The sequence below is a fragment of the Galleria mellonella genome, unplaced genomic scaffold, assembly GCF_026898425.1.
Source record: "Galleria mellonella isolate WM207_F2 unplaced genomic scaffold, CSIRO_AGI_GalMel_v1 utg571, whole genome shotgun sequence".
Lineage (NCBI taxonomy): Eukaryota > Metazoa > Arthropoda > Insecta > Lepidoptera > Pyralidae > Galleria > Galleria mellonella.
In genome coordinates, this window is record NW_026442121.1 from 347,675 (window position 1) to 361,184 (window position 13,510).

The following is a 13,510-nucleotide window of genomic DNA, read 5'->3' on the forward strand; positions in this document are numbered from 1 at the left end:
TTATTAAAAAAATAATAATTATTGAATGAAATTGCATGTAATATTTTTTTTCTTTTTTTTTTAATGGGAAATAAAAGGCTTTTTTATTTTATTTATTATTATTTATGGCACACACATGAAAAACCGAAATTGTTGTTATGGCACACGCATGAAAAACCGAAATTGTTATTTTGCTCTTTTTTTGTATATGTATTCTTTTATCTCTTTTTGCTGTGTACATATGTATTATGTGTATGTTTGTATCGTTACTTGTGTGCTGTAAGTAATACTAATAAATTATCTATCTATCTAATTTTAACATTAAATAAATAAAAGTCTTTCGTTTATAAAAGCCGGAATTTATTACAGAATTACTATTTCATACAATTTTCCATACAATATAGTATACAATATTATAATTATATAGATATACCATTTAAAATCCAACAATAAATTTTATAAGAAATAGATTTCATTAAATAACTCACTATTTCTACTAGGTATGCTCTAGAGAATTGAAATTCCATGTCCTATGTGTTTTTCATTGTTTCCAATTATAATAATTTCACTAATACTAATGTCTAAGTACTAATTAAGAAGGCGATAAATCTTATACGAATATACAGTGAGTGTAATCTAGCCAGTTTCGAACTCTACAAAAATAATTAGTTACAAAAATAAGAAGTTTCATCTCATGTAAGTTTCATCATAAAAAAAAAATTAAAATAATATACAATGGATATATATCTATTTTTGTTTTCTAGGATAAAACTTACAAAAGAGTGTTGCAATAGATATAAAATTATGACGAAACAATAAAAATCTACGATTAGTATGCAGTATTAATTTATTTTTTAACCTTTGCCAAGTCTTTTAGCTAAAAAAATATACAAGTTATCTGATAACAATCGTTTGTATATGGCACAAATATATATTTAATTAGTGAAAAGACTGTGGAGTGTTCTCTTTTAAAATAATATAAAAAAAAAACAATTTACAAAAAATTTTGAGATATTATTATGCAAATACTACAAGTTATAGTAAATAATATAAATATAATAAATTTTCCTTGTATATACAACTGTACTCCGGCTTCGCTTTCGCAGGGTAACAAGTTACTATGTACTGCGTCCCAAATATACTCGTGTTTGGCTACAATTGAGGCCATATAATTTTTACCATAATGTGTGTCTACTAAAAATAGCAACTATCTTACTTTGTAATTACAAATCAATATATTAACGGACAAGGAGAAACACGCTTTTTACACTTTACAATGATTTAGAATTATGCTACGCAATTCATTCGTTTTTTTTTATATATATATATATTTAAATGCATAATATTTAATTAGTTTATTTTTTATTTTTATGAAATTCTATCATACAATACGATACAGCGAATAATTTTAAATACATTGTAATTTTCATGTAAACTAATATGGATCAGGGTAATGTTATTCTAAAATTAGAAATAGTGCTTAAATCTAGTTGCGAATAAAACTATTGTACCATTTCTTTCTAGCTTCCTAGCAATGGCTCAGAACAATGGAATTGTGAAGCCTAGTATATTATATTAGAAGGCAATTTATCATAGAGAAGACATCTACCACTCTACAAGGGAGGACTAGAGAATTCAATTATAGTAACAGACATTTAAAAGTAACTATTTACAAATGTACGCCTCAAACCCGCTAAATATAATTACTCAACTAAAAATACTGAAAAAAAAAATATATTATACTAATATATTCTTTCTTAAACGACTACAGCTTGTTGGGTTATATCGGCCGATTTCAAAAACGAACTATATGCATAGTTGTGTTCGTGTTTGTCAATCAAATCAATTCTTTATTGTGCATACATTAAAATTTATAGTTCAAAGTCAAAAGATAACGAAGTCATTTACGTATAAAATGCATCAAAATTGTAAAAAAAATAAAATAAAAAATAGAATAATGTAATTCATACAAACCAGTGGAGCTGTTGGACTATTATAAAATATTAGAATCGGCAAAATATTTTTAGGTCCAAACAGATTTGGGTTTAGGAAGTGAAGCAAAATTATTTATGGAAAATTATTAAAAGAAATTCATTCGCGGCTTGAAAACGTTTAGTATTAGCGAAATATAACTCGATATCATTAAAATGCAGTTGGATTAGGAAATTTTAATTTTTATTGTCGATTCACTTCCTTAGCGTGCCCAATTTTTAATACACGGAAATTATTACATCTAAACATTTGTTACCATTCACAATAAAGTTCACAGATTAAAGAAATATCATTGAGTCAATTATAAAGTCATTACAAAAAAATTTTAATAATTTTTTTTTTTTAATTTCAATACTTACAATCATGGTATCAGATAACAGTCAGTATAGAGTTTTAATTGTGTTTACAGCAAAAATACAAATTAATTAAAAAAAAAAAAAAAACAGGTTGTTTCTATGCATGTTACATAGTTACTGGGAAGTTTCGATCTTACCGTCTTAGATGGAAGAAAATCCTAAAAGCTCTGTAATTCGTCAAAAAGTTGTGATAATATTTCTAAATCTGCGAACTCGCAATTAACCCGTACGCCGCCAGCTCAATTTGTAATTACCTAACGATCTTTAGTCTTCTAACTTTAATTGATACTTTGGGCCCAAGCAGTTTGAGGGCGATGGAGGCAGATGTAAAGTCCATGCCGGAGATATCCTTTCCGTCCACTGTTAGTATGTGGTCTCCTCGCTTGAGCCGACCGTCTTGCTCAGTTGGGGAACCAGGCAACTGGAAGAATTAGAACAACTATTATTTACGAGGTCATTAAAAAGAAACTGTTTGATAACCTGGCATCATTTGCTGGAGATATGAAGCAACTAATATAACAATTTGGACTATTTGTAATCAAATTAGGAAATGCTACTTCTTTACTTCCCCGTGGGAATATACTCTCTCAAGAGATTTAAGCAGTGGCCAATCTATTGCCAGATTTGCGTACAACTTCACTTATGATAAGCGGTAGTTGTTACATTAAACAAAGTTCTTTGTAGAACTTGGAATGAAAAAGAAATTTTCGACCAATATGTTTAGAAGCTAGTAACCGCCGCCTACAGACTAGAACAGAACAATCATTTTACAAAATATATCCATAGAAGGCAAAAAAGCAGTAGTACTGAAGAATTCCCAGTTTTGAGGAGTACTGATATTTTCATTTGTATTCTGTAATTTCTCTGTCATGCCATGGATATACAACTACGCAAGCACAGATGTCTGGACTTAGAAATAGAAGTAACAGAAAAAAGCGCCCAGTGCAAGGAACTTAAGTATAAAATCTCCCTCTAGTTAACGCATGAATATGGAATAAAATATCTGAAAACTTACAATCTGGGCAATGTAGACACCTTTGTCGTTAGAAAACGCCGCAAAACTAAAACCTAGGGGTTTTTGCTTGCGATTTATGTCCACCTCTATAGTTACGTAAGGGATCGGATCCGGACGGAAAACTGTGAATTTTAGCTGAAAATAAAAAGAAAACAATACAAGATGTGAGAACTTATTAACATTTAATGACACATTGTGGCCACCTGCATCCATCGACTTATATAAATTGAAATCTTCGCTTTTATAACTCCATTGTTACCAAAGTATCTAATCATGTCGATCTCTGTAGATCTTTCTTGTAAACTAATTAAATCTAGGTGAAATCATCACAATGTGCCAACTGACCCGATCTCATCTTCACCTGTCACCCCTCACTATAACTCTATCACTATTGCTAGTATTGGAATACTTCTTGCTACTACCATTTCATCATTCCATTTTTTTTTATTTGTTTAAAAAATAATTCAAATACAGAAGCAATCAAGCCTTTAGAAAACAGAAAAATTAGGACTTTTAGGACGATATAGTACAGTCTTGCTTTGGCAAAAATTGTCCAAAGTGCTAACCACTCTTAGCTGGGGAGAAAGGGATTGTTAGTAATGGGTTCTAACAGCCCCGTTTCTAGCAATACACCCTATCAGGTCGACTTGCATGCGGTTCTCCTGGAAACCGTCGTGGTTAATTCCTGTCGAATTCGTCACGATGAGCTAACTGACTTGCTTTCATCGTCACCTATGATCTGTCATAGCTGACTAGTGACTCACGGGTGCTACTATTCTATTTTCACTCATTAAAAAAAAACACCCTTACCTTAGGTGCCCATTGTTTGATGGTCATGTTGAGCCTGTCCTCGGTCATAGCGTCTGTAAGCGATATCCCGCAGGCGGCTCGGATCTGGTCACCGTGCTGGAGTCTCCCGTCGCGCCCAACTGGACGATCCTTTACCACGTCCAACACTACTGCTGCTGGACCCTGGGGAGAGAGAAATTGCATCCTGTTCAGTTCCATGTAGTCCGGGAATAGAATAGGCCACCCCTTCTTTTCCCGTGAATGTCGTAAGAGGTGACTAAGGGAACTTAATGGTCGAGAGATGAGAAATGGACAAGAAAAGCAATAGCTACGTTTTATCTAGATCAACAAATATATCCCTGCGTCAGAAGCCTTTATGTATAGGGAGCCTTTATGTACTTTGTACAAAAGTCGATTGCTTGGGCACCTCTGTCTCATTCGTGTTTCAACCGTGAAGCAGCTGTGTTTGCATGGCTGTGTTTCGGTTTGAAGGGTGGGATATGGCGTGAATTTACTGGGTACAGAGGAATAACACCTGAGTCCTCAGGAATGGCAACGCATGGGGGGTATCATGGGCGAAACAGTATACTCTGTTATGTCCATGGTACTGCTCATAGGCGACGATTACCATTTTCTATCAAGTGGACCGTCACCTTGTTTACCATTCTAAGTTGTATAAAAAAAAATGTACAAAGAAAACGGTCTAGCAATCCTGATACAAGGGACACCAATCTCGCTCGACTAAAAGTAATATATCCCGATTACGTTTAAAATCGAATATTATCACAATATTGTACTTACGTTAATAGACGTGTCGCTACCGCCGAGCAAAAATAATCCTAAATTTTGAGAATTCGTTGCAATTTCTATGACTGTTTCTTGATTGGGTACGATTGGCGCTGTTGCGGGGTCGGCTGGCGGTTCCGCTGCAGAAAGAATTAAACAAATGAGATCGTTAGAGAAAAATATACTTTAAATGGTAAAGAATTTAGTAAAATCTAAAGGGTTATTGAGACGAAAGAGAAATGAGATACATTGTGTTAAAAATGATAAAGAATATAACAATTAAAAATTGGAATTTCCGTATCCCTCCTAGTAATAAAGTACTAAAGTACCCGATCACTATATGTGCATCCTCTAAATATGTTTTTAATTTTAGGTTAAATATAATATTTTGTTTTGTTTATAATATAAATAAATATTCTGTATGTATATTATGTATGCATATATATATATATATATATATATATATATATATTTTACTACATATATTGTGTTATTTTAAAGAATACGGGAATTAACAGTGTTAACGTAACTATAAATTAAAAAAGTACCCCAAAATTACATATTACCCTAAAATATAAAGACACATAAATACTTATTGATAAATAAATAAAATAATACATTTGTTAGTTGTTACTGAAGACTAGAATAATATCTAATATCACATTGTCTACTTCTTACGAAGTCTTCTCATTGTTTACACCCATGCACACCAATTATTTGTACCGGCACCGCATTCGATCCCACGGCCAATGCTTTGCCAGTCAAATTGAACTCACGGTCATTCTGCTTATTGCTTATCATCTCTATCTTTCTCATCACCCAACTCTCCTTCCTTACTTCTGACGGGCGATGGCGCGGGCCTCGGAGAATGCGGGCGGGACGAGCCGGCGGCTGTGAGCCCTGGGTCAGGAGTTTGGTTCCCGCTGGCAGGATGCGACGCTGTACTCCCAGCTGATAAAAAAAAAAATTATAGATATACATATTTAATATACAAATTAAATTGACAATAAACAATTTCATCTCTGATTATATCAAGTAATTCGACATTTATTTTTCATTCCATAGGTTGACTGTTCTAGAATGTTTCTAAGTCGCCTATTTATATAATATTCTGAAATGATAATAAAAAAAAAAAAACTATAAAATATAAATAAAAATTTAAAATTTTCTTCTACTAAAAACGTCTTCGAACTTGATAAAATTAGTAAGGAATCGATATGGCAGTAAACACACGAGTAAGACTTCTACTTCGGAAGCGGAGGCATGACAGCACGCTTTTGTATACTAGTAGAACAAACGGACTGTAACATCCGTTGTGTCCTATTAGTAGTACAAAACGAACCACAAGATCGGTCTACTCGTGACCACTGCCCGATGTAACCTGGTCGAAACGTCTAGATTAAATAAAACAAGCAAATAAACCATACAATGCGAAAATCTAAATGGTCAAAAAAGAATTTATTTATTTCATTGTGATACATATTTATTAAAATTCATTCAATATTGGGGTACCATTTGTTAAATGAGGGAGGGGGAGATTAAAAATCCAATCCCATTAGTAATGGAGACTAAAAATCCCATTGCTAGCAATATTGGGTATATACCAGGTCGACCTCCATGTGCCCCCCCTGGAAACTATCATGATTAATTCCTGATGAATTCATCATGATGGGCTAACTGGCCTGTTTTCACTTTCATCTATCACTCTTCACTGGTATCCCGCCAGCGTATATCATTAGCGCAGGTGGGGTAGCCAATTTATTTTCATTATAAAAAACCATTCGTTAAATAGGGCGTTGCAGCATGGTCCCGGCATAGAATAGGCATCCCTTTCCTTTTCCGTGGGTGTGGTAAAAGGCGACTAAGAGAGGACGAGTAATGGGTAACAGCGTCTCTCTTAAAACAGCTCCAGAAACCTAACTGCAATTGCCAATTCGGCTACCAAGCGTGCCAACTCAAGGTGTAAAAAAATGCTTTAAAATATCTTTCGTCGCGTGCGTTGCGGAAACTATTGGTGAGAGAACAAAAGTATGTTCTACAATATTGAAGAAAATATCAATAACTACAAAAAACTTCGCGATATTATATGTCCAACTATTATCGTTATATCACAATAACAACTTTTTAAATAGTTGTAAAAATGTCTGCCCGTGCGAAACCGGGACGGGACGCTAGTAAGATTTATAAAGAAAAAGTTTCAAACCTGGAACAGAAGTGGCAGCAGAGCCGGTTTCCTCAGCAGAAGGAGCGTCCTCTTTCTTGTCCTTGAGATTAGGTGTGCACACTGTCAATTTAACAACGCCCTCTGTATGCTTCAATTTCGCTGCCGCCTGGAAAAATAACGGTAAAACATTTTAAAATTAGATCTACCTCCAATTCTGGCAATCTTCATTTTGATCATCCCTCAGGCCTGACTTCAGAATCGTTGTAATCAACATACTTAATTTTTTTTTATACAACTTAGAATGGCAAACAAGCTGGACGGTCCACCTGATGGAAAGTGGTAACCGTCGCCTATAGACATAACAGAGTGTACTGTTTCGCCCATGATACCCCCCGTGCGTAGCCATTCCTGAGGACTCAGGTGTTATTCCTCTGTACCCAGTAAATTCACGCCATATCCCACCCTTCAAACCGAAACACAGCCATGCAAACACAACAGCTTCACGGTTGAAACACGAATGGGACAGAGATACCCAAGCAATTTGTACAAAGTCTCCCTCTGATAAATACTAAAATGTCACTATTGTATTCAATGAAATGTATTAAATAATAAATTATTAATGATGGTTCGATATTCTCCAAAAAGAGCATTCCTATTGAAATAAAAACAAAAAATAAATTACAATTAATTTTGGAAGTTAGAATGCTACAAACATTAACAAATACAAAGCAAATAACAAGCTACAGTTGCTTTTAACATTTGACGTAAGAAATAATAAAAAAATAATATTAGACAAGTTGTGATCAGATGGAATTATATCTGTGGATATATATATATTTGTAATGAGCCTTTATATGTATTAAATTTTAAGCAAGTGAAGATTTATTTATTATTATCATTTACCAAAGACTACTTTGGTAAATGAAATGGTCACAACGAGAAAACAATGGGCGACCTTATCGCTAAGAGCGATCTCTTGCAGGCAACTTTTGGATGGAGAGGAGTAATTATAAACAATTTGGTAGGAGGCACGATGAAAAATTTTGTTAGTTCTAAATATGGGACATGTTATAAATATATATCCCTACGTATATAGATTAAGTTGACATATGGACTATGTAATAGTTGAAGGGTCTCGTGATTTAATTTATTAGCTTTTGCTATTAATACGAACTTTGTGATGGTCATTTTACCCAGTGAAATTTTATTTTTTGTTGTACACTTAACTGTTATTAAAATTAAATGCAACAGCTGTGTTTCTTGCCCGTTATTCTTAGCTGAAATTGCATTCCGAACTGGGCGGTAGATTAAAAAAAAATATTATAAAAAAAAATGTTTATTATTAAATTTGCTTAAATAAAAAATATTTTTATTTATTTATTTATTTATTTATAATCATTATCTCAACCGATAAAAAGTGATAATGCGGTCAAAGATGGAGCTCGTAGGAGTTTTCATGAATAAAACAAACAGAGTCTTACAAATTGTTAGTACAGAAAAAAATGATGCAAAAACCATAATGAATTTGACACATATGGCTTTCTAAATGTTTTATTGATGTGTACATCGAAAATATTAGTGGTTAAATTATGACAAATATTAGGTGCCATTGTGGTCAAGGAAATCATTCAAGCTGATGACTGGCTTCTGGATGAGTGATGACGAACTTAAAACGGTAACCACTTACAGCATCGTAGCTACACCGGAGTAAAGAATCTCTGTTGACTGCCAAAATCATGTCGCCTATCTGAAGACCAGCCTGTAATTATATTAAGATTTTTTTAATAATGTAACCATAAAAATATGGTAATTTAGCCATAATAATAGAAGCACGAAGATGATGATGTAAGGTGACTTTGAAAATATGATGACAATATTCTGAATAAAAGAAGAACAAAGCAAAAAGCGTAAGACACCGTGAAATATGTTAAAAAAGAAAAAAAAACTAAAAAAATAGTAGGTAACAATTACAATCCTAAAATGAAATTATTGCGAGTAGAGAAGTACAACAAACACAGATGCGAGAGTCAAATATATAAAAAGAAAGCCAGAGCAAGCCAGAAAATATATTCAAACAGGATCCTTGGATATTCAATTAGATAAATACAGTTTTACAAACATATAATGATATCGATAAGGGAAGAAAACGAAAAAAGGTGGATAAAAAATGGATGAATGGCGAATAAAAAAAAAAATAGAAATAAAACTGTTGGAAATTCTAAATTTTTATATTATAATAAATAAATATAACTGGAATAATGTTACAATATATATATTTTATAATGATTTATGTTTCCATATTGCAATATTAAAAATGTGAAATGATTTTTATTATCATTTCCACATTATAGCATTTTTTTAAGGCAAATAGTTGACAGCCCACCTGATGGAAAGTGGTAACCGTCGCCTATAGACATGAGCAGTATCATGGACGTAATAGAGTATACAGTTTCCTCCATGTAACTTCCCATGCGTTGTCATTCCTGAGGACTAACTAAAGTGTTATTCCTCTGTACCCTGTAAATTCAGTGTCATATCCTACCCTTCAAACTGAAACACAAGCATGCAAACACAACTGTTTCAAAGGTGAATCACGAATGGGACAGAGATACCCAAGCAAATGATTTCTACAAAGTCTCCCTCTAGGGTAAATTACATTTACATATACTTTGTACATGTAAATTACAAATACTTTGTACAAAAGTCAATTGCTTGGGTACCTCAGTCCCATTCGTGTTTCAACCGTGAAGCAGTTGTGTTTGCATGGCTGTGTTTCGGTTTGAAGGGTGGGATATTGGCGTGAATTTACAGGGTACAGAGTGATAACACCTGAGTCCTCAGGAATGGCAACGCATGGGGGGTATCATGGGCGAAACAGTATACTCTGTTATGTCCACGGTACTGCTCATGTCTATAGGCGACGGCTACCACTTTCCATAAGATGGGCCGTCAGCTTGTTTGCCATAAAAAAAAAAACTTTAACATTATTGAATTTTTAAAAATATTGCATAATAAAAAAAAAAAGCATGACCACTTGTCTTATTACAAGACGAATAACATCGGTTTGTAATTTAAAAAAAATAACAAATCTTAATATTTATATCTTTATATTATACAATAGTATTTTAAATATGGTGTCCGATCCTGACATACAATAGGCCACCCCTTCCTTTCCCGTGGCTATCGTAAGAGGCGACTAAGGGAGGGCGATTAAAATAGGCAGCAGCGTTCCCTTAAAACATCTCTAAAACATTGACTGCGGTTGCCAATTAGCCTGCCAAGCGTGGCAACTACTGGCAAAGCCCCTCAAAGGGGAGGTTAATGTTCATCAGTGGATAAATAAAGACTAATATGATGATGATGATGATGATGATGATGATGATGATAGCATTTTAAATATTGTTTTCAATCACATTTTAATTTTATATCTTATCACTACCTAGTATAAAACAAAGTCGCTGTCGTTGTCTGTCCGTCCCTATGTATTCTTATATCTTTAAAACTACGCAACGGATTTTGATGCGATCTTTTTTAATAAACAGACTGATTCAAGAGGAAGGTTTATATGTATAATACATGCATAATATAGTAGAGAAATACTGATAATTTTAGAGGTTTCTAATGTGATGTGATATAATGTACACCCGTGCGAAGCCGGGGCGGGTCGCTAGTTAAAAATAAATGAAAAATATTTTTGATGAAACAATAAAATGCAAGTTGCATGAAAAAAAAAAGAAATGAAATGGAACAAGTGACGAGGAAATAATAAGCAAAGCGATGGTGTTAATTGGACACGTGCTGAATCATCACAAACCTGTTCTGCAGCACTGCCTTCCTGAAGGTCTGACACGAAGATCCCACGACCTGCTTCCGCATGCCGACCCTCGATTATCATCAGGCCTAAGCCTGACGGACCCTAGCGATTTTCGAAATACCAGTAAAATATACCTTTTATATATAAGAAATAAGAGTGAAGACAATTCTTCAAATTAACTATATTTGTAAAGTAACCAAGTATGTTGTAAAATAAAATAAAAATATTTTTATATAAGGAAGTAATTTTGAATTCTAATATATATATATATATATATATATATATATATATATATATATATATATATATATATAAAAAATACTAATGAAATCAAATGACAGACGGAACATACTTTTTTGATGGTGATATCTCTCACACCCTTGTAACCAGCAAACCGATCTTCTGACTGAAACAATGTAAATGTAACATTTATTCTACTTCTAAACCATATTTATTTAAAGCCATATTATACCTTATTTGTAATTAATTATTATTAATAAATAATAAACTAATTCAGATTCATTATTTATTAATATAAAATATATATATATATATATATATATATATATATATATATATATATATATATATATATATATATTTAATAATTATATATAATTAATTAATATTTTTTTTAATAATTATTAATTATAATATATATTATATTTAATATTAATAATATATAATTTATATTAATATATATATATATATAATTGAAGAAAAATATATATCAGATTAAAAAATAATTATAATAAGTTCATTAAAATTTAAATAATAATTTATTAATTATAATTAATTAATGAATAAACAAGTATCAGTCTGACCTTTGCAATCTATGAAATAAAAATTGAATTTTTCTAGATAACAGTATTATGATATATCTCAAATTCGAGGTGTTTAAAAGTAATGTTAGTTCAAAAAGTAAAATTTATTAAAAACAAAATGTGTATTATAATAAAAATAAAAGTGTCACCATATTAATAATAAGAAAGTGAAGAAAATATAATTATTAATTCTGCATTAAACCAAGAAACTATTGATATTAGTAGATTGTTTCGGACGATCGCAGCGCGCCTCATCCAGGTTACTGGTAATCCGAGCGCTGGTAGCTACTTTGCCCAAAAGATAAGTTTGGCAATCCAAAGAGGTAATGCTGCCAGTATCTTGGGTACGCTGCCTCGGTGTGGTGCGTTGGGAGATTACTTATAATTAGTAATAGTATTTAAGGAATTGTATATTAACTTTAATTTATTGATGATTGAATTGTTAAAAAAATACCAAAAAATATAAAAAAAAAGAACATCAACCTGAAATAAAAGTATAATAAAATTATAACTGTAGGTAAATATATCGATTGGATAATTGAAAAAATATAAAGTAAATGATTTTAAGAATTAGAATTCTGAAAATTTTTACTTTTTTTTTTTTATTTAAATGATAAATATTTAAATCATATTGTAACCGTAATATAATTTAAATGCATCAAACCTATAAGGTTAAAGATGTGAAAGGACAATATATAGTAATATTTTCCACAAGTCCAAACTCTTTATAAAATTAAAACTTACTTAGAAAAAAAAATCAATACTGACAGAAAAATTTTCCAAGTCAAAAAAGTTTAACGCTGTTTTGTTAATAAACAAGTTACATAGCCTTTTCGCTTTCATTTCCTTTGCCTTTTCGCTTTTAAGCACTCAAAAACAAGTAGTTATTGATTACGAACCGTTATCTAAGTATATTGAAGTAAAACCTTACCTTATTAATAAAAAAAAAAGTTTCTTCTTAAATTAATTTAAACTAAAAATATAAATTTAAATATAGTCTAGTTTTACCATAGAACACGTTGTTTTCAAGTTGGTAAATTCAATTTTGTGTTATGCATTGATTTAAGGTTCGATTTTATTAAAAAAAAAAGAGATTAATTCTTTTCTTATATACATATCACACGTATAAAATGCGGCATATTAATTACTAGCCTTATCTCGTGGCTTCACTCGCGTGGATCAATATATAATGTAAGTTAGGATATAACCTACCCTTGTATCAAATTATATCCAATTTTCGTTTAGTTTTTTAAAAGGAATGAAAGTGTAACAAACATTTATCATTACAAGCTTTCGTATTTATAATATTAATAGGATACTACCAGAGGGAAACTTTGTACAAAAGTCGATTGCTTGGGTACCTCTGTCCCATTTTTAAAGCATTTGTAAAACAGTTGTGTTTGCATGACTGTGTTTCGGTTAGAAATGGGTGGGATATGGCGTGAATTTACTGGGTACAGAAGAACAACACCTGAGTCCATGGTACTGCTCATGTCTAAAAAGTTGTATAAAAAAAAATCTTATAATCATCATCATCGTCATACTAGCCGTTGTCTGTCCACTGATAAACATAGGCTTACCTCATAGACTGCCATAAGGTACTGTCCTAAACCTCCATTGCCATAAGACATAAATTACCATAAGGAATAAAGTATGCCTATTATAGTTAACATTAAAACAATTAAGTTTATTTGAACCTGAATTAATATATTTCATACGTCATGTAGTACTCAGTTTATATCTTTATAATTGTCATACCGTAAAAGCTTTTTGATTAATTGAAAAATATAA

General features: G+C 31.8%; 1 protein-coding gene across 8 annotated transcripts in view; it reads right to left on the bottom strand.

The window, feature by feature from the left end:
• Nucleotides 1–317: 317 nt before the first annotated feature.
• LOC113509423 (inactivation-no-after-potential D protein-like) overlaps nucleotides 318–13,510 on the bottom strand; it is an 81,522-nt gene continuing 68,329 nt past the window's right edge. For 4 of the 8 annotated variants that reach the window (XM_052899461.1, XM_052899464.1, XM_052899463.1 and 1 more), the window contains 9 exons: nucleotides 11,248–11,301; nucleotides 10,896–10,997; nucleotides 8,769–8,840; nucleotides 7,121–7,247; nucleotides 5,755–5,868; nucleotides 4,933–5,057; nucleotides 4,153–4,314; nucleotides 3,343–3,477; nucleotides 318–2,748 (listed from right to left, as the gene is read on the bottom strand). In XM_052899461.1, the coding sequence (XP_052755421.1) occupies nucleotides 2,578–2,748; nucleotides 3,343–3,477; nucleotides 4,153–4,314; nucleotides 4,933–5,057; nucleotides 5,755–5,868; nucleotides 7,121–7,247; nucleotides 8,769–8,840; nucleotides 10,896–10,997; nucleotides 11,248–11,301 (1,062 nt within the window). In that variant the 3' untranslated portion in view covers nucleotides 318–2,577. Of the gene's footprint in view, nucleotides 2,749–3,342; nucleotides 3,478–4,152; nucleotides 4,315–4,931; nucleotides 5,058–5,693; nucleotides 5,869–7,120; nucleotides 7,248–8,768; nucleotides 8,841–10,895; nucleotides 10,998–11,247; nucleotides 11,302–13,510 lie in introns of those variants that run through there. The other 4 variants (XM_031911240.2, XM_031911241.2, XM_031911242.2 and 1 more) reach the window with 2 other exon arrangements.